This window comes from Toxotes jaculatrix, chromosome 16, assembly GCF_017976425.1.
Source record: "Toxotes jaculatrix isolate fToxJac2 chromosome 16, fToxJac2.pri, whole genome shotgun sequence".
Taxonomy (NCBI): Eukaryota; Metazoa; Chordata; class Actinopteri; family Toxotidae; genus Toxotes; species Toxotes jaculatrix.
Window position 1 is genome coordinate 10,225,929 of NC_054409.1, and position 27,585 is coordinate 10,253,513.

At 40.1% G+C, this 27,585-nt stretch overlaps 1 protein-coding gene across 2 annotated transcripts; it reads right to left on the minus strand.

The window, feature by feature from the left end:
* Nucleotides 1-27,153, minus strand: phf24 (PHD finger protein 24). Of its 2 annotated transcripts, XM_041059191.1 has the most exons (9): nucleotides 27,067-27,153; nucleotides 16,498-16,925; nucleotides 14,440-14,625; nucleotides 9,260-9,338; nucleotides 8,464-8,666; nucleotides 6,684-6,850; nucleotides 4,097-4,129; nucleotides 2,528-2,605; nucleotides 1-1,556 (listed from the first exon to the last, which is right to left on the minus strand). In XM_041059191.1, exons 2-9 carry the CDS (start codon nucleotides 16,921-16,923, stop codon nucleotides 1,460-1,462), a joined length of 1,269 nt encoding a protein of 422 aa, XP_040915125.1. In that variant the 5' UTR covers nucleotides 16,924-16,925; nucleotides 27,067-27,153; the 3' UTR covers nucleotides 1-1,459. The 2 variants fall into 2 exon arrangements, with proteins under 2 accessions (XP_040915125.1, XP_040915126.1); XM_041059192.1 differs by lacking the exon at nucleotides 4,097-4,129.
* Between the last annotated feature and the right edge of the window lie 432 nt (nucleotides 27,154-27,585).

Here is a 27,585-nt window from a genome sequence, read left to right on the forward strand (position 1 = left end):
GAGAGTAAATGCCATGCGTTTATTTCAGCACTGTGACAAATCCCTCAAACTATCAACATTCACATCAGAGCCATACTTTATTCACTAAAAGGACCTGGCATAGAACCGTCATTACATGGCATAAACACTACATGAAGTTCTATCTGTTACAAGTATGTTTCCAGTGACTCAAGGGGCAGTTTCATGTGCATTTAAGTTGTTGTGTAACCTGTAACCTTATAGAATTCCCACCACGTCTTCCGTGTCAAGTTTTAAACAGTGCTTCTGCATATCAACAAAGGACAAATGTTTGCCCCAGATCTCTCATTGTCTTTCAGTATTTCATTACATGATTATGTCACTCGGTGGTCCAACTACATCTCATTCCCACAGTGCAAATAATGACACCAGAACAGGAGGGCAGATGTTTCCACCTTGTCGTAGTGCAGCTCTGAGAGCACAACAGGAATATGTACTATATGGCAGTATATACAAGTCACTGACTGGTTTAGCTTTCATATATGTTCACTTCACATTCTTTTTCACATGTAGTGTTTAAGGAGAACATAGATTCTAGGTATGGGAATGGGGAAAAGAACAGAGGATACATCAGAGGATACAGGAATAAATACAGATTTTTACTGCATAATAATAATTTATACTGTTGTATGTATAGCAGTTCTGATTTAATATGTATGCGGATAGCTATCATTTCTGTTTTGGTATATGCAAATGGCAGCTGCAGGGTTAATCTACTCCCAGAAGTGTATCCACGTCTCAGACAGTACCAGTAATGAATTTGCACGTGCCTCTGTGCAGAGTGATTAACAATATTGATGGTGAATAACACAATCCCATTACAGTAGCATGGAGTTATTATTAGGGCATGATGAGGCCCAGAGGAATGAATACTTGAAAGAGCAACAGCCTGTCAAATTAATGTTCCCCCACGCAGAGGTGCGTTGTGTAGCTGGATGGCCGTAGAGTGTAGGATTTGTCATTTGAAAGAGTGTGAGCACCCTAGGAGCTTGTCTGCTTGTGTGTATGATCTCTTCACTCAAACTTTCAGAAATACCGCTGACTGACTGACTAGTCATGAGTGGGTGGTTGTCTTTCTCGTCCTATCTCTCACATTTGTTGGAAAGCTGTCAGGTTTTGGAGTTGGGACCTGTGACAGCTGCTATCACTTGCAGTCGTCGGTGTGTCAGTCGGCATGTGTGCTGTCAGTGTTGGGGATTGAGGTGGCGCAGAGGAGGAGAGATTCTGTCGATGGCTTGATCTGCTGTGTCTCAGTGCTTCCTCCAGTTCACTCAGTTGTCTTCCTCATGTCATTGTGTCATCATGTCTACCTTACTCCGCTCATCTGTAGACTATGGGGTATACCCTCTCTCTCTCTCTCTCTCTCTCTCTCTCTCTCTCTCTCTCTCTCTCTCTCTCTCCCTCTCTCTCTCTCTGCTTGGGTGCAATGGAGGGTCCTGGACTATAGAGGCAGATGGATGTGCATGGCGGAACTATTGGGCCGTGCAGCCAAAATGTAGATGGCACTCTCCTTTAAAAAGTCCGCCCAGGTCACTGGCCTGTTAAAGAGAGTTTTTTTTTTTAATATATTAGAATCAGAAATCACACTCACACTTTCTTTATTTTCAAAACCAAAAATGAGCTCATCATAATAACAAGTACTGCCTGTGAAGCCAAAGCCTGATATGTTATTCCTCTGTGGAAAATTTCTGATCTTCATTTTTTGGAGTCTTTAATGTCTCACTCATAAAAATCACGTTAAATATAGACATGTGCAGGCATGATCCCAGGCAGCCTACACCATTTAACAATACATCATAGTAATCGTACAGTAAAAAATAATTTGGTAATATTATAGTTAAGGATCTGGCCTCCAATTTGCCTAATGTTGCTTTGAAAATTATGTTATAAACAGTTATAAAAGTGTTTGCCAGACCTCTTTTTAAGCAAGCTCTGCTAATTAGTATTCAGCTTAATATGATTCTCTTGTGCACATTTTTTTTTCTAATTGTGGTTCCCTGTAGTCGCTGCCAGAACTGCTGGTGCCTTAGCCACAATTATTTCAAAATCTTGTTATATGGCATTTAAAAAAAGAGGATTCGTCTTCATTATCTGGTGGCAGTTAGAGAGTCTGAGGTCATTTTTGAGGACCAACAAAGCCTGAAGCAAGGAAGGTCATTGCCATCCATGCTGTACTCTTCTGGGTTGCATTGCTTCTCTCTAAATTAATCCCACTGTTGCTGCTCACGAAATACTTGCTGTCTTTGCACAGGGGGGACCACTGTGGGGTCACGATAGCCATATGTCAGCTGGTCTGGTGGGAAAGTCTAGGCTGTCTCTGTGGTGAGCAGGGTGAGCAAGGTTAGTTAATTTCACCACATAAGGGAGTTTGCAGGCCTGTAATGCTTATTAGAAGTAAGAGCCTGAGAGAAAAGAGCTTCACCGAACTGATATTTACTGCAGGGCTATTATATTGTAATTTTGCCTACCCGGCCTCACACACACTCACTAAAAATACAAGAGGACAAACCTGCTGTCACCAGTCTTGCTCCTTTCGCTTCCAGAGCTGCCAGGACTGCTCTCACATATGGGACCAACTTGACTTATACTGTACGAAAGGACAAAGAATAAACACAGAAGAGTATGAACTAGGTGCTAAAATGGTCAGTGATGGTCAAGACATTTCCTTCCGCTGAAAGAAAAAAAAACATTTTTTTTTTCTTATTTACAAAATTGTTACATCATTCATTTGGACGACACATCACCCATAGTGATTTTGTCGGGATGACATTGTCTGTTCACACCTGTAAGCCATATATTATAATGAAACTTATAGCAAACCATATAATATTGTAATATATGAGAAGGAAAAGTGTCCAGAAGATCCTGTAGAATCAGTTATATGATGAAAATGTAGTCACAAAATGCCACTGAACAGTCGTTTAAATTCTGTAAAACTTAAACTTTTCAACAAACATTCGTGCAGTTTTAACAGACTCCCAGAAGATAATTATCTCACTATGTCATAAACACAGACTTGCACTGCTTGATGGATTGGCTCACATGAGTAATTGATGAGGAAAATTGTTGGTGGTAAATCTTGTGTCAATCAACTAATGTTCTTGATCATTTCTGTTCCATCTTAGGAAGGCAGCTGTTGTAGATGTAAATGTAAATTCTGACAAGAGAATATTTACTCAAGTTCAATTTAGTTGTTTTTTTTTCCTGCACTTTTAACTGCATCTCATGGTCTTCCTCAGCAGATGGAGTTTGCTCAGTTTGAACTAATAAAAAATAAGTAGGTGGATCTTGGGATAAGATTTTTTTTTCTACATCGAACTGTTTGCAACATCAAGAATTTTTCACACATAATATAAGCTCTGTTCTAGGATGGATTCTCATTTTAATCAAATAGATTACATAAGGCACTTTACATTTCACAACCAAATGCCCGTCTTCCACATCTATGAGTCATGGGTTTCCGATACTTCAGCGTAAGATAGGAGCTCCTCTGAGTACCTTCTGACTGCTGGCTCCTTAAGAGACTCCTTTTCACTTTCACACTGCAGCTTTGTGAATGCAATCAAAGGGAGCATAGATTTCTGACTCATTTGATATTTATTTGCCTTTTCATGAGCATGAATGAGGTTGCATTTAAGTGTCCTGTGTGGACCTGATGTGTGCACTCGCAACCTCTTGGTCCACATTGTTCTCTTACATTGATAAATGAGGCTTTTTTTAAAAAGACGCTCCTCTAAAGAGAACAAAAGGCTTTCTTTTGATCACTATAATTAGAGGCCCAGCCCTAGTCTTATCCATGCTTCAGTATAACAAGACCTAATAATTTGAAGGGCTCGCATTCTGCTCATTAAACTTCATTCAAGGATGCATGTGTCTTTGATTGCTGTATGTTTGGGAAGAGATCCAGTTTGGAGGCTTAAAAGGCTTCTCCTCTTTTTTTTTTTTTTAGACCAAGGGTTAAATTACAAGTGAAATCTAAATCAAGGGGATGTCTGAGAATACTCAAGGATTGCAGAGTGCTTGAGGGTGTTGAAGTGAAGAAAAGAAGACAAGCCATGCAGTGCTGAGTCACACTCACCCACAATTCATAGGAGAGCAGAGTCCCATGAGTCTGTGGGGAATGCCGCATGTTGAATAGGTGAGAGGGATGGAATGGCACAGCACAGGAGATTGATTTGACAGCACAAGAGGTTATAAGCAGTAACAAGCACATACACACACAAACAGTACACACACATCAGTGCTGATGTGTGTGTATTTATTCCAGTATAAGTTTCAGTTATGTGTACTTTACATATTTCCCTCACATGCTGAGAAGGAAATCTTATACTTTTCACTCCACTACATTTTTCTATAGTTCCTGCTTCCTGCTAAACATCTACCAGCAGTAAACACTTCAGTAACACTAAAGTGCTGCTTTCATGTTACATGTTACTTATGAGTACTTCTGCACTGTGCTGTTACTACTTTTACATGAAGATCTTCCACCGTTGGCACACACACAGTGTCACACCATGTGTACAAACAAATGTAACCTCATCAAAGACGATCAGAAGTTATTTTTCTTTCATTATTACTCTCATGAAATCTCTGTGTGAGTATAAAAGTGATAAAGCAGCAGTGATATATCACTAAAATATACCATATAATGTGCAGCATGTGTGTTCCTTATAGCATTCTGCCATAAATTATAGCAACCATAAGCTACAGACTACAACAACAACAAAAAAACCCTCCCTGAAAGTGTATTAGTTGCAGGCTTGTTGTATTGAATTGCCCTATACTGAACAAAGTACACACAGCTCTGTGTTGACTCTGCCTCAAGGGTCTTCAAAAAAAAAAAAGAAGAAAATCACAGTTCAAGTGAGTTCCACAAAAGCAAAAAAAATAGCTTCCTTCATCTAGTACATGACAATTTATTAATAGCGAGGATACTAAACATCAAGCTGACAGGCAGCTAAGTGCCTGCTAACGACATGAGTGGCAGCACACAATGCATTATTGAATGAAACACATTACGTTAATGCCTTTAATATGAAGGGAGTATCTAGCTAGACTTGCTTTCAAATTTTTGCTGGTTTTGCCATGATTCTTATCGATATGGTTTAAATTTATTTTACTCAATGAAACCAGAAGCACTTCCTTTGAGATGCATATTTATTGCTCATCACTTGTCTCATTGCTTTTTCTTCATCAGTGTTACACTGGTGTAAGCATTTACTGCATTTAGCACAGAAACAACGCATCTGATTCTTCAGATACCAGTTTCAGCTGAAAGCTTCTCTGCAGCTTGACAGAGAAACAACACTGTTATGTCCCAGTCTTCCAGGGTGCATCGGCTAGTTATACATTTTCAATGTCAATGTAAGAGAAGAAAAGTAAACACAAAGTCTCAGTGGAGATGGCAACGAGAGCTCCAGAAGGCTCCAAACCGTTGTGGGTTTGTGCTGCCGCAACCTTGGTGAACTTTTAGTCAAAGCAGATCCCTGAAGGGTGGTACTGCGGTTTTTGATTTGGCACACTGGCCAGAGGACACGTTAAATAATAAATGCTCACACTGGTGCAAACACTAAATGAGGACAAAGTTGTTAAACTCTTGTTTTACTTTGTAAGCTCATGTAATGTATAATGTATGCTGAACGTTTAATTTAGACAGTGTTTTGAGTGTTTATTTTTGTTTACTCATTTGATTTATGAACAATATACAACTTTCATCATTGCATCAGATGCATTATATTGCATACTTTTTAGTAAAGTGATGATGAAACTTCAAAAGGTCAAAAAAATATAGAAGGCAGACAAAATCACATGATGCTTTTGTGTGAATGGGAACAAATATAAAACAATTTCATGAATTATTAATTTGTGCAATTAAAAATTAAATACAATGTAATTTGATAGTATTTTGTTATGTGGGTTAGTGTCATGCAAAAGTCGATGGGCTCTAGTGGCAAAAAAGAAAGGAAAAATAGAAAATAGTGTTTAATTATAAGTGAGACTGATCTCTTGCTTCCATCTCATGCTGCACCAACCTGGAAATTAGCAAATATCTAGTATGGAGCAAGATACAGTAGGCCATTTAAAGTGAACACAAACTGACTGATAGCTGCAGTTAAATGAATTCATTGTTTCCATGTTATCATGTTTCTTAGCTGAGACTGAAAGACTAGTATAGCTGTATTTTGAACTGGTGCTATAATGAAACACTGTGAAAAGCCGACCTGTAAAACACAGTCAAGTTGTGGCTCAAAGGCACAACAGAGGAACATTTTAACTTAGAGAGACAGATCTAGAGTCATTGCTAATTTGGGGTCTGGCAGGCTGGGGATCCTGAGAGAAATCTCTTTAACTCTGAACAAGTTTTCCATTGTCCAATGCTGATGCTGATGCCACAGTTGAGAGGACTGCATCGACAGATTTAATCTTTTAACATGTTGGACAAGTAAAGCTGTATGCTCATCTGTATGCTAACTGCAAGTTGAGTCCCTGAGTTCCTGAGTCCCTGAACTGTCTCACTTGGACATAGACTTCTGTTCCTTTTTTTTTTTTTTTTTATCTCGGGCTTTACATGGAATGCTTTTGTTTCCTCAAAGTATTCAAAGAAAGAATTGTACTACTGGGCACAGAATTGCCTGGATTCACTGACCGTCCTTTGGCATGCTCACCTCACATTGCAGGATTGCGAGTCTTTGTTGAGACTGTGGAACCAGGACTGCTGGGCTTGGCGGCATTCTGCTCTTGTGATCATGCCGTCTTTATCCAGATCCAGACCCAGAAACACTGACCGAGCTTTGTCTCTCTCTTTGGCAGTCATCAGGCGCACCAGTGAGTTCTAGGAAAAAATAAAATCCAACAAGTGTATGAGATTAGGTGGCCTGGATGTACTCCTTTAAATCTCTCATAATAATTCCATTCCCCCTTTATGCTGTCCATTGTTGTAATTTAGGGGCCTGGCCAAGGTATTTTTAGGGCTCATTTCTTTGGCCTTAATCATTCTCAATCACATTAGCACTGTCTGATATAATCTGCAAGCACTGATTTACTGTGTGCTACTGCAGAGCCACACACAGTCCACAAATTGTAAACTTAATCTCCCAAGCCAAAAACAAAGCGCAATATTTAAACTGCTGTGTGGTGATCAGGTGACAGTAAAAATGAGTAATTCAGGCAGGTGGATGCAGGCCAGCATTTTGGTAACTTTTGCCCCTGAGTCAGTCCATCAAACTAACTTCAGTCTATTGGACCCATGTTCCTGAATCCTCTACAAGGCTGATTAGAGAGAATTTTGGCAGACCAGAGGAAGGTATGCTTTTGACAGACACCTGAACAGCCAAAAATACTTTTCTTTTAGTTGCAGAGACTGTTGATAGTGAAGACAACATCAAGAAAGTTCAAGCTTCAAAATCTTTCTCTTCTCAGTGACAGAAGACGTATTTTGTGATCTAGCAAAGCTCAGACCTCTGATTGCTGATCTGTGCTACAGTACATGAAAGACTGCAAACGCCATTACTTCAGCTATGAATGACTGTACTCTTGCACTAAACTTATTTAATTTAATCTTATTTTATTTTATTTTATTTTATTTTTATTCTATTCTATGTTGTATATTTATACATGTTGCACTGGAGAAGGAGATGCTTTCCATCTCGTTGCACATGTAAAAGATGTACAATGACAATAAAAGGCATTCTATTCTATTCTATTCTATTCTATTCTATTCTGTAAGAAAATAATCTTTCACTGAGTGATGAGACAAGACAAACCTTCAAAATAACCCTATATCAGGGGTTTTAAAATTCCCCCCAGACAAAATTGAGACATTGTGTGGTGTATAATGTAAATAGCATCTGTTTTTCTATGAGTTCTAAGCAAATTTATGGACATTAATTCATGATTGATATGAGATAATGACATCTTCGGAAAGGGTAAGTCACACTGAATCTGAGAGTGTCACGTCTGTGCTCTGATTTAACTGAGGTCTGACACAAAGTCAGAGAACATTTTGGCACTAAAGGTTTTAAAGTACCATAATTGCCTCCAGTACCTTCGCCACACGTTCCTCCCTCTGTGACTCCCCTAAGATCCTTCTCCTGAATATAGTTTCTCTATATCCCATAGTAAACACAGTCAGCTTAAGGTATATAACTGACACAGTCTCATATGATAGGACCCACTAGTCTAGTGCTTTGGTGGTTCTATTAACCAGTCAACATCAGCAACAAAACAGACTTTGCCAGAGGCTTTTATGGTGAGACTGCTGCTAACATTATAGTGTACAATACCTCCCCCCAAGATATTTAACAGTTCCTCCTAGTTGCTGCATCGAAACGCAACAGAGTTCATGTCTGAGTTTCAAGAATGAGGAGGAAATGTTATGATTTTCAAATTACCATTGGATTGTGTAACAAATCAGGAACTGTATAAACTGCCTTAAGAAAACGTTACCTCTGTGCGAAACTTCCTCAACATCGCCAGTGACTCAAAGTAGAGGAAGTCCGACCATTCAATGTGACCCTTCTTCTCAGGATCCAGCGCTGCAAACTGGGCCAGGACTTCCTCCTCTTGTTCATCAGTCAGGTCCTTATCAAACTGCTGCTTGGATACAAAGTGGCGGTACTGCAGCAGCTCATCTGACACCAGGCATGACTCTACAGCAGCAAGGAACAATTCATCACATCATACTTAATTAGTCACCAGCCGGTCTTCCAGATATAATTAACTTATGGTGACTCATTTTCAACAAAGGCAAGACCACCTCACACTGATCGTCCTCAATTCAAGCTGTAGAGTACTACCACACAGTGGGAGGTAGGCTGGGTTGAGGGCAAATAATATAATAACTTTGACTGAGCGATCCAATAAAAAAAATTCATGGGAGCAAAACAGTGCATGCAGTAGGCTGCTCTGTGAGGTGGATAAATGTCTGTCTAATGTTCAGTATTGGTCTTATTTCGTTTCTTCTGCTGAATGAAGAACTGAAAGTTCAGGATTTGGTCACAAACCAAAGGCGAATTAAAGTGTTGACCTGATGATGGCACTAGAGGAAAAGATAAGCGATCACAAAAGTTATCACAATTAAGACCAGACTGGAAATACAGTGCAGATACTTTCAGTCAGGTGGTGGACTGACCGCATTCCGGACATTGTCTAACTGCCAAAATGTTTAATGGCATGGATGGCATCGCCAACACCTGCCACTCTTTAACTAAATGTAGCGTTTGACCTTGATTCAGTGACTCACCTGGGATGATCTTGCACTGCTTAAAGGTCTCCATGAGGCTGTACATCTCTTCCTCTGTTAGCAGCAGATTCAGATTATCCTGTAGAAAAGGGGGAGAAGAGGGCAGAGAATTACACATTGTGAAACAAAAAAAAAAAAAAAAAAAAAAAAGCTCCCAGAGTTTCATTTATTGTCAAGGGATGCATTACTTGATGTGTAATGAGTGAGAGTGCTCTAATTATATGGAGTTATTCCTAGGTGGACCTCCTGCAATTAGCCACAAGTATACAAAGTATTGGATTGTGGATCCATTTCATCAACTGTTCAGTTTCCCAGGTGATTCTCATGATGTGCTGTTCTGCCTCAGAGTCTCTTCATCACTGTATCATTATCAAAAGAAAGCCAGAAAGAAAAGGAAGATTTCCCATTAATTGCAATTAAGACATTTAAGTGCCACGAGGCTTGATATTTCATAAATTTTCATGTTATGAAGAAAAACATTTTATTGCAAAAATCTGCCAATATGCTAATACATAATAACCTGTTTTTCTCCTCTAATAATTCAGTCCAAGTGTGTAGATCTGCTTACACTCGTTGTACTTTAATAAGTAAAGAACAGAGTTTAATTAAAATCTGCTTACTTAAGATACACAAAACAGATTTCAATTATATATTTAGGGATATCAAAACATGACATGGCTAAAAAAAACGAACAAATTGAGCATTTAATCAGAGTTATGGAAAATGAAAGATGCATCTGATGTAAAGATGTGTGTAACATAAATTTCTTCTGGGTCTGACGTAAACATCAGCAACTCCACAGGCAAGGAGACTCACTAGAGACACTGATTTGAATATTTATTCTTATAAATTATTTGTGTTATTTATCAGATAAGTGGGATGATGAAACTTTAATGGTCCTCGTGGGATTATTGAGGTAAATCAATCCCAGTTTGTTTACATAGTCCTTAATCACAGTTACAATCTGCCAGGGCTTTAAAAAAAAAAAAAAAAGCAGCATTATGAAATCGAAATGGAAATTTACAACCGCCTACCCTTTAGAAAATAAATGAAAAAATACCCTCAAGCTCAGCAAACACTGGAAAATCAAAAAGGAAATGGATAAAAAGCTGGTATGTCTATGACATCCGCAGCTTATTAGAAATGCTGTGGATTATAAAACCAAGAATTTTGCTCTGCGTTTACTTTTGGTCCGACTGCTTTTGAAATTTCAAAGAAAAGTGTTTGAGATTATTTCTTTTAATATCGATTCTTTGAACCCAAACCTTATGCTACACATATGTCACTCTTACATTCAGTCATTCTACAGTCTGCAGGTGAGTGCAGTCTCACAATAACCAATGCTAATAATTAACAAATGTATGAAACTAACACTCGGGTTAACAAACATTGGAATTTCCCTTTAAATGTGAAATAAATATGATGAGAAGTTCAGAAAGCTGATTAAAACACCACTCCCCACCTATCCTCAGTCACCACAAATAAACAAGGCCACATGACCTCATTAGATCAGCCACTGGAAGCTCAACATGTGTGCCAACAAGCTGTATGGTGTCCTGCATTTCTGCTGCCTGTCATCAAGATCGCAGGAACTGCCAACACCTTGCTGCAGCATTTACAGATCAAGTGTATGTACAGCATGTGTATTTAATGATTCATTTATTTGTCTGATCTGCCTTGAATACTACCCAATCCGTGGCTAAGCCTTACTTAGTGAATACTTTTAAGCTAATGGATCTAGCAATGTCACTCATATGAAGAAACTCACTCTTATTCTTCATTCCTTCATCCATCCATTAATTGCACTGAACAGGCACTCATTAATTCAGGATAAGTGTGTGTGTATATTAAAGTATTTAAGGGGTTAAGACTCATAATCAGCCTTTTCATCTCACTTGTCGACAAAATTTCATCATTTCTATTGTCTATCACCTCGTTAAATGTATCATGCTGCTATAATGCATCATAATAATAATAACATTAAATGAGAGAACTGCGTGAGTTCCACCACTCGTTCTCAGTATTTTACAGTAAATCAGACATTATGCAGTAGACCATCTTCATCTGCTGCTTGGTTCTAGTGCCTTCGAGAAATTAAATGTCACGTTTGTCTTTCCAGCCCTTCAGGTGATAAACTGAGATTACTTATGTATGCCACCTCCAACAACATAAATATAATTTTGCTAGGCCATGTGGGAGGTTGGAAAATTACAGCATACTCAACATAATTTGTTGTCGCCATCTTCTCTTTTCATTATTATATTTATCAATGCTCTCAGTTTGCTGCATCTTATTAAGCCCCTAATTAAACTAAAATTCCCACAGGAACTCATAACGAATCCATTTTTTTTTATCTGTCTGTCATTCTAAAAGTCAGATGTAAATCGAGCAAAAAAAAGATCATGCTATCATCAGGAAACTGCTTCCTTTGTTTGCTCTTTGCCAGACATCGTTTCTGTAGATCACCAGTCTGCAGCATTACTATGCTCATTAAGCGTCACTCCTAGTCACACCAACCGTCTGCAAAACAATGAAACAAGCCATCTGCTATGGATGCAGTAATGACACAGTTACATCTATCTGATAACATTTTTTCATGGAACTTTAACTTCAGAGTGGCCTTAAAAGTGATTTAAAGGTTTATGCAACACCTACTGACAGCATCTGGAAAATACATTTTCTATGATGGAAAAGGCCCCAAGGGGCAAAGAAAAGTATAATAATAACAACACATTCTAATTTTATTCTGGCAGCTTGCATAAATAGTTATTTGAGACTGCCCTGTTCAGAAAAATGACAGCGTTGGTTGTAGGTTCAAACAGCTTTAAAATAACCCATGATTAGTCTCAGTGTCAGAGCAGGAAGTTCAAAAAATAAAATATTCTTCTTATTGATTCCAAAGCTGCAGGAATCAATATTTCTGTGCTAACAATAAATCAGATGACTGTGTGCTATGAAAGGTGTCGCTAGTAGTGATATAATCAGTAGATTATGCCATAAAATAAGAGCATTATCACCCAACCCTGCTGTTCCCCTCGTGTCTGTGGGGCCTTTTAGTCATTTTTATCTGACTGTGACTTTTTATCTTGCAGCAGAAGCCAGCGTTTTCAGAGAGAAAGTTCTCATATACCTGTTTTCTAACTTCCCACCCGACAAAAAAAAAAAAGCAGCTTAAGAGTCAGATATTTTTCTTAGGTGTTGGTGAAAACAGCCAGAGATAAAAGGAGAGTGAATACTGGACTTACATTCATCAGGGTGGATACTAACTGCAGCATGTCTGCCACATAAACACTCTCAACTTAGCCTTTGGGAACCTTAATGACCAGCAGCATGACTCAAAAAGAAGTCAGTGCAATAAAGAATGGCCACTCATGATCATGAACCCTTCCTCCATCTGATTGGCTGCCATTGAGCCATATATGCAGCAGTCTGCTTTGAAGGCTGACTGTAAATCCACTTTCAAGGAAACTCAGTCCATCTGCCAGCAGCAGCCTCCAGTGCCTGTGCGAAAATAAATGTCAGATGTGACAGAAGGTGGGGGTTGGGGGTGGGGGGGATTTGTAACAGCTGACTGACATGCTAACAAAATAGCTGGTTTCTTTAGCTTTTAAGGACGAGAATTCACAATTTAAATAAAACATTTCTCTCTTTCCCTCACTGAATTGTCTCCTTCCACCCCCATTCTTCACACGCCGAAGGAGCCAGCCAAAGAAAGAGGACCTCTCAGTGTCCTTTCACAGATTGTGTGAAAACATCTCCCTCTAAGCGCAACTTTGGCAAGTGATTTTGCTTCTCAGGGCTGTTGAAAGACAGAAAAGCCCGTACTCCACTCTGAAGGGTCCTCCAGTAAAAAAAAGCACTCTTCAGCTGTTTATGCTAGAATAAAAACAGATTGCATTATGCCTCTCACAGGGCGATGATCGCCCGAGTCATCAGTTTTGGCATTGGCCTTGAATTCCTGATGAGAAGCTGAGCGTTTGTTTTATTGTTTTAAAAACAATGAAAGCTCATCCAGAACACTGCCTCACTGCCTTTTTATTTGAACTCTAGCCGAAATAGTTTCACAATTTAAAAAAAAGTGAAGCATTACATTTGTGCAGCACAATAGCTGCTGTCATGCTGCACATGGAGTATGTGTGTGTGGCAACTGAACAATAACAACTGCCTGATAGAAAGCCACGTCAAAGAGATCACTGTCCTTATCCCACCACTGCTAAAAAAAACACATCATGGTACACAACTTTCAACAAAAGTACAGACTGCAAGGAGGGTCCACATTCCAACTGTTCATATATGTTTAAATTTCAATTTGCATTTGAATGAATTTCACTTTGCAACAGCAGCAGTTTTGATTTAAATTTACATAAATAATAGCGTTTTAACAACGGTGGTCTGCAAATTTGCTCAGCTGGAACTAATGAGTGTCAGACATTTTAAGAAAAGAGAGTCGTGATATTAGTTCTGCCTGTGCTTTTCCTGCCATGACAAGTCAAAATGTCTGCCGTGCAAAAATGGTAACTCAGCGGTGGTCGCGTATTAACGACAAACAGCTTGTGACAGAATCTCCCAGTCAAACCTTTTAAGCACATCGTTATCATACCTTGTCAGCACACAGTGTTTATACTAATCAAACAAACTGATCAATTTGTACAAACTGATCAAATTGTACTCAAGAGGTAGACCGGGTCATCCCCCAGTCGGAACGTCAGTGGTTCGATCCCTAGCACCTCTAGCCCACATGCTGAATCATCCTTGGGCAAGACACTGAACCCCAAATTACCTCTCATGGCAGAGTGTGAACAGGATGTATGAATGTGTGCGTGAATGGGTGAATGTGGCAAGTAGTGTAAAGTGCTTCGAGTGGTCGATAAGACTAGAAAAGCATAAGTGCAGTCCATTTACCATTTACAATTCCCCCTTATTAACGTCATCTAATTGTAGTGAGTGAGAAACAGAATGAAATGGTGACAAAGGCCAATCAAATTATGAAAACAGAGGCTGAAAATACATCATAGCAGTTTACTGAAATAATCCTTTATAAAATACAGTTGAACAAAACTACATGGTGTATTTTTATTTTCTAATATTTTTCATGTGTGTCCCTGCATTTGCATTTGAAAGAACTACGTGTTTGTTGTCCAGTATGTGATGATGGTGCACAGTGAGCTCTGCAGACTTACACAATAGTAGCAGCTCCAGCCAGTAACAGTGTGGGCTGTATCTCTCATCTCCTGCAAGGCCTCGGCACGCAGGTAGCCCAACTCCCTCAGGCAGCCGTCGTGAAACACCCGCGTGCAGATCCTGCAGGGGTACAGGTCATCGGCCGTCCACACCTCACACACATCACACATCTCATCACTCGGTGGCTGAAAGAAAAACAACATATGTCAATCAGTTTGTGTCATTTGCATTAACAGCAACAATATTGTGCACTTTGCTCATGTTCTTAGATGGATAATTAAGATGGAACTACCCATAACATGAAGACTCATATCTATGGCCTTGTCTAACATTTGCTCTTTCTCAGTTGCTGCTCAGCTTCCCTGTGCACTGCATTTACAGGCCAGACACACTCAGATGTCAAGAAAAGGGAAAACGACAGCAGGATGCTTGACTGGTTAACCACACCAAGACACTGTCAGTTTTTATTCCTGCTGGTTTTTATCTCTTTATTTCAGTGCTGCAGCACCAGCTTGGGGGCTGTAGACACAGCCACAGCCAGTCACAGATGAGACCATCAAATTTTCTCAGTCACAGCTTATCTTATAGTTACGGCTCACCTCTTGTGACCTGATGACTCAGTTTACAATAACAAGCAACCTGCATCAAAGTTCCAGTCAAACTGACTCCAGGCTTTCAACAGTGGCTATAACTGGCGGAGAGGGTCATTCATCAGCCTCTAACACGCAGTAATTTCTCTAAAAATCGAGACTAACATCCAGAGTGACACTCCAGGCTTCAATTTTCATTATGCCACACACAGAAGTAAATGTGTGTTGGATGTAATAAACAACAAACTGACTTCTGCTGTTCTTAAACTTTGTGTAGTGCCGAGAGAAAGCGGTGTATTCTTGGTCAAAAGATTCTACTGAAGAAAAGGCCATAAAATCCAGAGGGGTCATGGCCTGATGGTAGCACAGGAGTAAAGCTCACTGAATGTCAGAAGTAGACAAAAATCAGTCTTTTAGAATTAAAATATACTACAATAAAAAACTCAATTCATCATGTTTTAATGTTAAGACTGGAATCAGCACACTAAGGCCTGACTGAAAGTCGTCGGCAGATTATGGAGAAGTGATGCAAGGTTGACGGAAACGTGCGGGGGAGCATGAACGATGAGAATAAAAAAAAAAGCCCAGAATTGACCCTTGAGGTACACTGTACTTGACATGAGAAATTAAAGGGACAGTTGCTAATGGAGATACAGAACATTCAATGTGACAGATAGAAGGAAAACCTATTTAATCCAGTTCACTGCCAAATAAACCCACTCACCAAAGGCATTAGCCTGGCAAATCATTGCATTATAATGCTTTACTTATTATGGTCCAGCATGGCCATGGATTAATCAGCTTATCTTTTCTATTCTGTTTTATCCTTTCAAAATTCTCATGTGCATTTCTATAATTATTGCAAGGCAGGTAGACGCTTTTATTTCTGTACCTCTTGTTAAAGTGCATCATCGGCACTACAGCAAGTTGCCATGCGATGTTTACTCTTTGTAAAACAGAAAACCTGATGGTGTCAGTGCTCCTGTGAACTCCATCACCTGTTAGTCAGCGTCGCCCTGAAAAGGGTCACCTCTCTGAGCCAGCCAAAGCAGCCTGCCCACAAGATGCTCGCTGTGAAGAGCCCTCGCACACAACAACAACAACAACAGCAACGACCACACATCTCACTGCCAGTGTGGAAATAAAAGGCCTGGCAGAAAACAACTTCAAACTCATATTTTCTCACCTTCAACAGAGGTGTTTAGATAAAGCTTAAGCGTCCCTTTATTATAGTTTGGCTCAGCTGCTTTATCATAATGCCTAACTTGAGGGAGGAAAAGAGATAATGCACTGCTGTTGCCATGGGGATTCTTTGACATCTCCCAGACATCTATTTAATCCCAGGACTCAGGGGTTTATCCTGTGTGTTTTGTAAAACTAAAAACTGTGTTCATATTCAGTATTTCTATTTCAGTGACATATTCTAAGATCACCAGCCACCACTCTATTTATTGCATCATATAATACCTGCTCTTTCTTTTCCAGCTCCACTTCTACAGGCTGGTCGTCATCAGCTTCCCTTTTGGGCCGCACAAAAGCAGGCGGTGTGAGCTGATGGGTCTTTTCGAGATCTTCAGGCTCCACTCCCTTCCCATCCCGTAACCTCGACCAAGCCTCCTGGTTGACCTTACATTCGTCCCTCGTTGGAGCTGAGGCCTGCTGGGAGGTCGACGGACCCGCGCTATTGTCTGTTTCCTCTTTCTCTGCCTCTTCTTTACTCTTCTCTTCAGGATTGGCTGCAGTTTTGGCGGGTCCGTCGCCTTCCTCTACTTCTACTTCTGTCTGTTTGGCTGCAGCAGCACGATCTTTAAGGCCAGACTGGAAGGCAGAGACGACGGCAGTGCATTTCTGCACCTTCTCCACCTGCTGCTTCTTTGACATGAGCACTCCCATGGCTGCAGACAGATGGTGAGACAAAGAAACAAAGAACAGTTACACAAGTATTCTGCATTAATAATTTATCACAACTCTCATTTACAACAATACAGGCATTATCCAAGTATTAAAGCTAGGGGTGTGCCATGTAAGTCACCTCACGACTCGATTACGATTCACAGTGCTACGATTCGATGATTCCCAGATTATCGATGCATCTCGATTAATCTTTTTTTTCCCACATAGAATGTTTCTTTCCTCACTCTGTACTTGTAAAATAATGTATATTTTTACATATCCATTCATTGAAGTAAAACACGTTTATCTCTTTTCTTTTCTAACTCCTCTGATAAAAGAAGAAAAAAGCATTAGCTCGCACATGTAATGCCTGTTTCATTTATTGATGTAGATTAAAAACAATATTAATACTTAAAAGATATATTGTGTGGCTGTACTGACATGACATGATTCTGATTTGATTATTTTATTATGAACATGTACATGAAAAAAATATCTGTTAAAAAAGAAAAAACAAATAGGGAAAGGAAATTGACAATATTTCCACTTCGATTACAATCTGATATCTTGATTTACATGTCCAGAAAGTAATCCTTTTAAATATTATTGTATGTGCATGTCAGCCAGATTGTTTCTCATATGGATTTTGGACACTTTGTGGTCACTGCGCGTATTCTTACGTTTCCAGTTAACGGAGTGTTGACAGAATATGCAACACTCGGCACTAACCCCTCAGTACAGAGCCGAGCAGTTTGCGTCGAGTTTCGCAGTTTTTTCGCCGACGAACACAGAGCCGTAGGGAGCCGCTTCGCCATGCTTACATAGTTTTGAAGGGGGAGGGGCTTAGTCTGTGGGAGGGGCTTGTTGTGCCACCCAGATTTGCTTCCCTCCGTGCAGTTTTCCCCAGACACACGTTCCTCTTCCACACGAAAACAGCATTGCACTCAAATTATGTCAAATTCCGCGATATTCCGCGTTAAAAATAGATTCCGTTTTAGACTTCCGCGATTCAGTGATCGCGGAAATCATAGGGCCCCATAATATGTCCGGGGGGCACGCGCTACTTTTTTTCGTTCCGACCGCTGCACTTTCCTTCCGTTATTAAAAGAATCGATTTTTGAACATTTATGAATCGATTCTGAATCGTCAAGTGTCGCATCACGATTAATCTATGAATCGATGAATCGGGCACACCCCTAATTAAAGCCCCAGAAAATGTGGTTTCAAATTGTAGGAATTTCAAAATAAATGTTAAATATTCATGACTTAACAATCAAAACTTAAAGGGGAAGAAAAAATCCCAAGATCTCATTTACTGAGTATGCAAGTAAATAACAGCAGTGTTTCAGGGCTTTTAAAGAGCCCCCACACCACACTGGTACTTTCCAGTCAGAAGGACATGTACTGACCCAGATCAGTCATTTGAGGAATGACTTGAGTGAAGAGATTTAAAGAGGAGCTGATAGAGGTAAATACATGGCAGTAAACTGTAGCACTCTCTGGTGCAATTATACTTTTCTTGTAAAAGGACACTGTGAGAACTTTCTGCAGTCAAACGCAAAGATGAGATCATCATCCTGTGAAAACATTCACTCCCCTTGCACATCAGCTCTGGCCGTCGCCTAATGCCCTTACGTTTTCTGCACTCCCTGAACAGCTCGGTTTCTCCAAATCTCCCGCATCTCTTTCTATCAGCAGCAATTTCCCTGAACTCCACTCCTTATTACTAATAAAACCCTGCCCATCTGCTCCCGACCCCACATTTCTGTGGCTCACTGCTAGTATTTCTCATAATAGTCCAATCGGCATGAAGATATGGATATTGAGGTGCAAACTAAGAAAGCAGGTCCCAAAACCCACATCACACAGAGAAAATATTGCACACATTATGAGGAATTTGCATATCTTTATATATATAATATATATTTATATATAATCTACATTTCCTCCACACACAAATGTTCTTCATATCATTGGGAGTAAGGGATACTGTACATATCGATGCAGAAATCTATACCTTGCTCTGATGTGTCAGAGGCTCTCCACAGCTCATCATATAAAGGATGACTTTCTTAATAAATAGCTGCTTGTCAAAATCCAAAGCTTAACAGTAAGACTGCCAGACATAAATCATTAAGATCTGTGAAGATTTGGAAAAGGTATTTCCATCATTTTGGCATATGGATAAAAGGTTTCTCCGTTTATTAAAAAAAAAAAAAGAAAATAATGATAAATCAAAGTACTAACAGACTGCCAACAGTTCAAATTACTTCACATACACACAAAAGCCTGCAAATAATATGCTGCTACTGGCCAATACTTTATAAAATTGAAATATTAAAGAGTTTATTTACACAAAAATACATATTTTCCTATTTGCCCTTGTGGTATCGAGCTCTGTAGATAGATGTTTCTGACATCTCTGCTTTCACCTCAGTACAATGTAGGTGAAAGGAATTTCGAGTGTGGCGCTTACAGTGACGACAGACGACTCTACGAAACCAGCAACATGTCTTACCATAAACAATGTCCCAGTTATTTTTGTCTCCACAGTGTCCCATATGAACAGTTTTTATTGGAACTACTATGACTGTTGACCACCAGCAAAAAACAAACTCCATTCACCTTCACTGGATATAATTCGGAGTCATGCATCATGTCATGTGTCACATACATGAATGCTCATGGGAACTTTGATTTTATGCTGATTTTTTTTTTTCCCCCATCAAATATTCCTAAATTGGTCAGGGATTCACACTGGGATTCACCCTCGGCCAACGAGAAACATCATCTGTTTAATGATTGGTCAATTATTTCAGAGGCCAGAGTTCAGGGAATCCCAAGAGAGTAAGCTTCAAGCAGGTGCACGCGTGTGCTTCTTTTTAATGGTTTCACAGTAGAATACTCACACATGGCATCAATCACCACAACTTGCTGAGTTCAGTCAAGAGTGGAAATCTGACATTGCTTCTCTTCACCTCCTACTGTTCGCCAAATGAAAATGACTCGAGGTGAGCTAAGGTAAGATCAGCTTTATTCGTCCCCGAGGAGAAAATTAACTTCAGTGAGTTTTTGCGCACACCTTAAGACTGATGAGCATTTGTCTGCAACACAGAGACTATTTGATGATTTTGACAGTTATTGTCATAGTTATTGTTTGGTAATAAAAGAGTGAGAGCCTATCAATTCACAATATATAGATGCAATAAATTATTTTATTATGAGAAAACAAAAAGCTCATTTGTAAGGAACTCTGTACCAAATATTTTCAAGGGATTGCATTGCTCCTAAACACCTTGACTGAAAACATACACTGAAAAAAAAAATAGATGCAGAAACTGACTTAGTTCTCATTTCCACTTAAGTGAGATGCAACCGTGAATTCCATTATTGAAAAAAGGCACCGTTGTAGATTCAAGTTGATTACATGGTACTTATGAGACATGTGTCTTTGCTCTGAAACACAATCCCATCCATCCACGCTCCACCTAAGTGCCTGTGTGAAATTCAATCGCATTTATTTGAAGTGAAATGGGAGTCATTCCCTCTCTCTTCCTCCCAGGCTGTCTCTAATAGCCTGCTAGGCCTTATGTTCTCAGGCTGCTGGTGGACTTATGCTTCATAGACTGTAGACGATACAACACTCATTTGTATCATCCACAGTTCAACGCAGGCTGTGCTCTGTCTGGTTTTCATACATTTAAACGATCAAGGAAAAAAAACATTGAAATTATGTGTCACCTCAGTTAAAACAAATACTTTATTGATTTTTCTACTAATTATCTATTTTGCCCTGCATCTCTATAAAGGGAGGTCAAAGGTCAAGTCAGCTGAACGCATAGCACTCCTGCAGCAATTACATAAGTCATGTGACTAATTTTTTTTGCTTTGGGGATGTTATAAGTCCATGCTGATAAAATGGCAAAATGAAGTGTGCTCAAAAATGCCTACATGTTTACTAAAAATCTGTCAAGTGTGTTGTTGATGCACTGTATTGTTCCACAGTGCAGAATTGAATATTGAATATACTTTATGTAATGGTAAGAAAACAAGAAATAATCTTGAAAAACCACTGAAAAAAAACAGCTTTTACCAGATTTGTGTTCCACAGAGTGAGCCAAGCCTTACTCTGTGGAAAACCTACTCCTGAATGCCATCCTCAAGGACAAGCACTTCATTTAAAAGGTCGGTCTTCTTAGTAACAACGCCCTCCTGCAGTCTGATGAAAGACAGCAACATGCTGAGAATATACAATGACTAAAATACACATATGTAGGCCCATGGAATACTGGATAGACTGTTATCCTAACTGCTGGAATGACAATCAGCTCAGTGGGTTGTCTTTTAGCACAGATGAACTCAGGCTGAAATATTCTGTTCCACTATCTTAATGCAGCAGTAGCTGGGATTGCATGTAAGAGAAAAGAGAAACAGGGACTTTGCTGTAACTGCGTGCAGTAAGCACTTTGTCTTAACCGCTTCGCCACCTCTACAAACCAATTTTATGGACAGATTATGTTAACAGGTATCATGTATGTCTGAACACAAAATGCAAATGTTTCCATCCAATGCTGTTTTTGCAAATATCAGGAGTTGTTTCTGAAATATCTGAAACTGATGTTTCTGTCAGCTGCTATTTGTCATCTCTTCACTGGAGTGGCAGTTTGAGTGGACATCCAAGTCACATGCGACATGTATGTCATGATATGCTTTTTTTAAAAAAAAAATAGTATAATAGAGTATACACACACACACACACATTCCTTTACAGGACATTCACAAATCTGGTTCTTCACCTCAGAGTCAGAGCCCCCCAAGTCAGAGGGTTGCAAGTTAAATCTGAATGTGTCAAATGTTTAACAAGATAAGAGAGAAAAGGAAAAAGTATCCCTATAGTAGAAAGATGCTTTTCCTTTTGTTTTCTTTCTGTGAAATACTTGTCTCATCTCTTTCAGACTTAAAAACGAAACCACAGTCTAAGGTTAACATATGCACTCTTTAACAAGGGGCCGTGAATAGGCTGATTGGCTATGAAGGATCACAAACCAGAAAGACTGGGAACCAAGCATCCACATGCACCGCACCTGCCTGTTTGTTATATAAGAAGCTGGGCTTCCTATAGTTGAACAGAATAGATCTCAGAAGAAGGAAGCCAAGCTAGTGAAGGTTAGGACTGCAGAAGAGTCACCACACAGGCCCACAGCAGACAGAGGTCTCAAAACAAGGCAAACCAAAAAAAAAATTCACAATAGCAGAAGCTTGCTCCATAACAGTTCATACACAGAGTGTCAATATAGAGAGGAAGTGGTGATAACAAAACAGGATGGCACACTGATTATTATAGGGCCTTAATTATCCACTGAGATGACCTTCCCTCTCCGGCTCAGAGCAGCCCTGGCACAGACATTAGACAATGACAGCCTTTAGATGCCAGAGATGCCTGCGAGGATCAGCTTGTAAACTGCTGCTTCTTTCACACGAACCAAAGGGAATTAAAAAACAACTTTGAAAGCTTTTGCATGCTTAAATGCAAGGCTTAAAATAACAGCATGGTTGATATATTAGTTAAATGCTGCCACCACAGCTGGATCCTCAATTACTGTGCAGTGCAGATAATGGACCGTACCATCTTAAATGAGATAATCAACAATAAAGAAATTGTTCTTTAATGGCCAGCCAAGTCAATATGCTTCATAAACAGCAGGGGGGAAAATAAAAAACAATAACAATAAACTAAGTGCTGTTACAAACCCCAAGGTCTTCGTGCACTCCATCAAATCAATGCCTGCAGTAAACAGCATGAATATAATTTCAGTATCCTTTTAAAGTCAAATACTCATAATGCTAAGTCCATTTCTCACTAATAGATCAAAATATAAAGAGAGAGCAAAAAACAATGCTGCCTATTTAGCTTCATTATTAATCAATTTCAAATCTACATATATATATATAGACACTATTCAGCCACTGATCTGTGATGCCAGAAGGAAAATGAAGACAGGATGCTGGTAAAGCAAATACCTCTCAGCATTTGCATTCTTCAAACAAAGCTGCTGGGAATGAAGCCACTACTGATGAGGAAAATATCTGAGCGCACAGAAGACCTTGTCATTTTCAGGTTAACTTATGAATTTTAAATAAGGGTCTTGTGTTTTTTTTTTTTTTTCTGTCTTCTGTACAAGTTGATTCTGACACAAATGGGTCAGTGCCTGGCTTTGATACCTTAGTTTATTAGATAGTGCTGAGTAACCTGCCGTGCGGCTGCCTCACAAGTCTGAGATCCTAAAGCTTCTGACCACAAGCCTGTCAAAGTCTTCAGCCCTTTTCCCGCCTGACTGACAGCAGCATTTGTGCAACTCAACACCTGCGTGCATTTCATGCTCACAAAAGAGATAGTTGATGTGTTTGTCTTCCATCCATGAAAGCTTGCTAGTGAGTACATGAATAATTTCTTGCAGAGGATGCATATATCCATGTCAATCAAACTGTTTAGTACATTTTGGCTCTTGTTTTTGTAGCTTTGGCCTGCAGTCTTGCCTGTGATAACAACATTGTACTCACCAGGTTAATTGGTGTGATCCAGGAGCGCAGTGATAACGCAGTAAACCAACACTCAGGGATAAGGTTAGCAGGGTTTTCTTCAGAGTTGAAGGGCATGTGAACCCCACAGCTTCACTGTCATGATGGGACTTGCTGACATTACGCTAGCCATTAATGGCAACTTGACCCATCAACTTTGACCCTGTGCAATAAGGCGACTAACACATTTTGTGTGCTCTCAGTTTTGGTTTTACCTTCAGATAAAGTTGTTTGATAACGACTTTGTTGTAGTAATTCTGCAGCAGATCTCGCCTGACAATGGCCAAAACTCTAAAAATCACTTACAAGTTGGAATAAATGGCAAATTCTCCCTCAAGTGCAAATGGTTTTATTAACAAAGTGTCTAAGGCTCAGCAGTCACCCAAATTCACCCTTCATATTGCATTTGAGGGCAACACAAGCAGAAGAGGACGGGATAAAAATCCCTCAGGCTTGACGTTGGCGAGACTCCTGCAGGAGCAGCTGCCTCCGCTGCTCTGCTCTCTTTTCCCGACCCTTCTGAATGATTTAAACGCCCCTGGATAAAAAAAGATATGGACTGAGGGAAGTAAAAACAGGGACACTCCGTGTGGCAGACCTGACATATATGGCTGAGGAAATGTTATTATGTCAAGCTGCTCTGCAACGGAATCGTCCCAAGATGGAGAAGTATATCAGAAATTCACTTTTATGTCTTATGTGACAGGATCTAAGCTGTTTCTATATCCATCCATGTTCCATGGATGGATATAACTTCAGTTTTTGGAGGAGAATGCAGAGAAGTGAATCCTTCATTTTGTTTCCCCGTTTTCCCTGATACTTTACATACCTTTTCACAAGAGTCAACATTTTAGGTTCAAAATGCATTCAGGCTGTTGATTCATATCAGTAATTGAGTGTGACAAGCTCTCACATGATGAAGCTCTCAGGAGCATCTTGGTGTAATCAAATATTGATAATTTCAGAAGGAGGTGGCCCTGCTCCTCTGATTAACCCTTTTGTAATCTGTCCACACTTCATTCATAAAATGAACATTATCTGACCATGTTGGCCAAAACCCACTTAACGGATGTTGTGCATCATAATCAGTTATGCTCTGCATCATAGACAGATAAGAAAAAGAACAATCATGTTTGTTGGATCTATTTTTGCCACATAGACTGGAGACAAGTGCAGAGTGGATTAATATTTATTTTGAATCTGAATCCATTTTCTCCCACAAGCTGCAGTGTATTAGAGGCCACCTTAGAGGTCTATATTAGTATTCAGTCCTCTGCTGCCTATGTGTCACTATTAAGAAGTTATTGAGGAGCCCATATGACAGCCATTTATCAGTGTAAGGAAAAAAAATCCACCACTATTAAGAAATATCAGTGTCAACTCTCAACTACAGTCAATTCAGCTTTAAATAAGAAATGGTTACACAAGCAGGTCTATTGTCATTGTGGGTACATTTGGCTGTTCAGGTGCCACTGAGAAAACCAGAGAGGATATAGCCTGAAGGTCAGTGTGACCACATGACAGACGGCTGTTTTTAACAACTGCAAATGTTTTGCGAAGACAAATCACTTCGGTGTGTAGTCAAAAGAATAAAAAGCATCGCTAATGAACATAATCCGCTGGCCCATTTAGCTGTAAAAAAGTATTTTTACAAGGAAAAAAAAACAAACTGCTTTTTCCAGAGAATTTCTAGAGTTATAGCCTTAGTGTTGATGTGCTTTGGTAGCAATTCAACCAAAGGGTGATTTTTACTTCTGTAAAAATCCACTAAAATCCAGTCACTCACAAAAAAATAACAAAAACAGCAAAAAGTCAGCAAAATTGAAACATTTTTTCAAGGTCCTGATCCCCAGGTTTGGACCAACATGACCAACAAAAGCAATGTGATGCTTCACATCTGTAGTTTTCGTTTCATACTAGTCAACAAACACCATTTTCAAGCCACACTGGTCCAACATACTGTTACATGTTCTTGCCTTTTACATCATAAAAAGCATGAAAAGGATGCTAAGCTGTGTTTGGTGTTGCTTTCATGTTATGTTGGTGTGTTCCTCTGACTGTATGATTCCCTTCCCAAAGCTGTTGGATGTCACTGGTATGTGCTGATTAGAATCCCAAACCAGCCCTCCTTTTCATTCCTTGTTTCAGTGGAGGGAGGGAGGGGGTGGGATTTTTTTTTCTTTTTTTGAATGGAAGCACCACAAAGCATGCCTTTTCATGGGAATGAATCCCCCTTTAGCCAAAGATCTCACCCACGGACCAGGGAAGCAAAGACCTGGAACTAATTACACTAACGAGTTCACCCAGATCCCTGTAATAGCGAGTGAGTGGAATCATTAACAACCATTTAAAACACGCAGATGTACGTGCACTCGGACACACAGAGCTAAATAAATCAAATCAAAGAGATTAAGGATGGTTCTCTTGCTGCCCCTGGCCTGCACTGATCACATTCATCTTTGCTTCTAGAAGAATCATACTTCTATGTGCATGAAACAACAACTCTCCATCTGGTATTTCATTGCCTCCTCTCTCATCCTTGTTTTTGTACCTGAGCGCAACACTCTCCACAATAAAAAAAGCACAATACGCTGAAGGCTCAACAAATACATATGGGGGTTTTAAACTGTGAACAGAACACTAAAAAAAAAAGTATCTGAATGGAGGAGGAATTTAAATCTCAGTGCATCGTGAGACTGGAGACATCACGTTGGCATTCAGGTGCTGCCAGGCAGAGAGTGTCTGTGCCAGGCAAAACGCTCTGAGAGAGAGTCTGACAATAAGCACGGAGCAGGCGGCAGTGAAGCAGCACAGGCTGCAGGGATCTGTCACAGAACAAGGAGCATGCCTCAATCCAAGGTTAACACCGAAACTGGCTCATTTATGGACCTATACGGGCTAGGAGATAACAACAACTGGGTTGTAAACAAAGACTAATGGGGAGCCTAATGGACAGGAGCACTCCCCTGTGGGACAGTGCTGGGAAAAGTGGACAGCTGGAGACAGGGCAATCTACAGCAGAGTGTGTCTGCTGTAGAGAGGAGCATCAATTCAGAATTATCCAGCCGTGCCTTTAGTTGCAGAATCTCTCACTGGTACAACTTATAAGGTCACAGAAAAAAAAGCAGCAGCCTTGTGCTTTAACTGCTGTCTTCCCAATGACGTACATGTGCTAACTATAGTCCGAGAAGTCCCCTAATTTTGTCTCTTGACTCTCATTTCTCCTGATTCTCTGTTGTGAAAACGAGAGGCATCCAAAAGCAGGCAAAGCCACACAGGGACAGCAGTGGGAAGTCCTATAGTTTGAAACAGCCACAGCATCCACACCCATGTGTATGCTGACCTAAATATTCCTCTCATTCAAGCATCTGTAACGAGGCTCCCCAGCAAATCCACCTCTACACGAGTCCCCCGTCATTGCCCCCCCTCCCCACCAATGTTTGCAGCACTGACAAAAAAGAAACCCTGAATCTAGATCAGCACATCGTCTCGCATGGTAGTTTTCAGTTTGTTATATAACATGTTAAAGAGGAAAAAACCAAGCAGCCAAGCATGTGGACTCACCGTAAAGGGTAAAGGCTGGTGTTCACCGCGACTTATTAAGAGAAGGGGTGGGGGGGAAGGAGAGGACTTTATCCTTTTTCTGGTTCAAGCCCGGCCGTCCAGCATGGCAAGACTTTGCTCTAAATGAAGTGTGTGCGTCTTTACTCGCCCGTCGAGTCGCCCAGCAGAGAGATGAATAGCACAGCAGTTTATTATTCCTTCTTCCCCTCACGGTCCCAGGGAGAAAATTTACAGTCGGAAGCAGCTTCTCTCTCTCTCCCTCTCTCCCTCTCTCTCTCTCTCTCTTTCTCTCTCTCCTCCAGCAGACTTCTCCAAGAGCCGCGGACAGCTCCGGTGCTGAAATCTTTTTTTTTTCCACCCTACTTCCTTCCTCAGCTACTCCCTCAGCATCCAGGGAGAGACAACAAGCAGCTCTCTCGGACAGTCGAGGCAGGCAGGAGGAGACCTTGTTGCGGACTCACAGACAAGACGGCCACTGAAGTTAAATCACGGGACTCATGACCATCATATTTGCGGCGC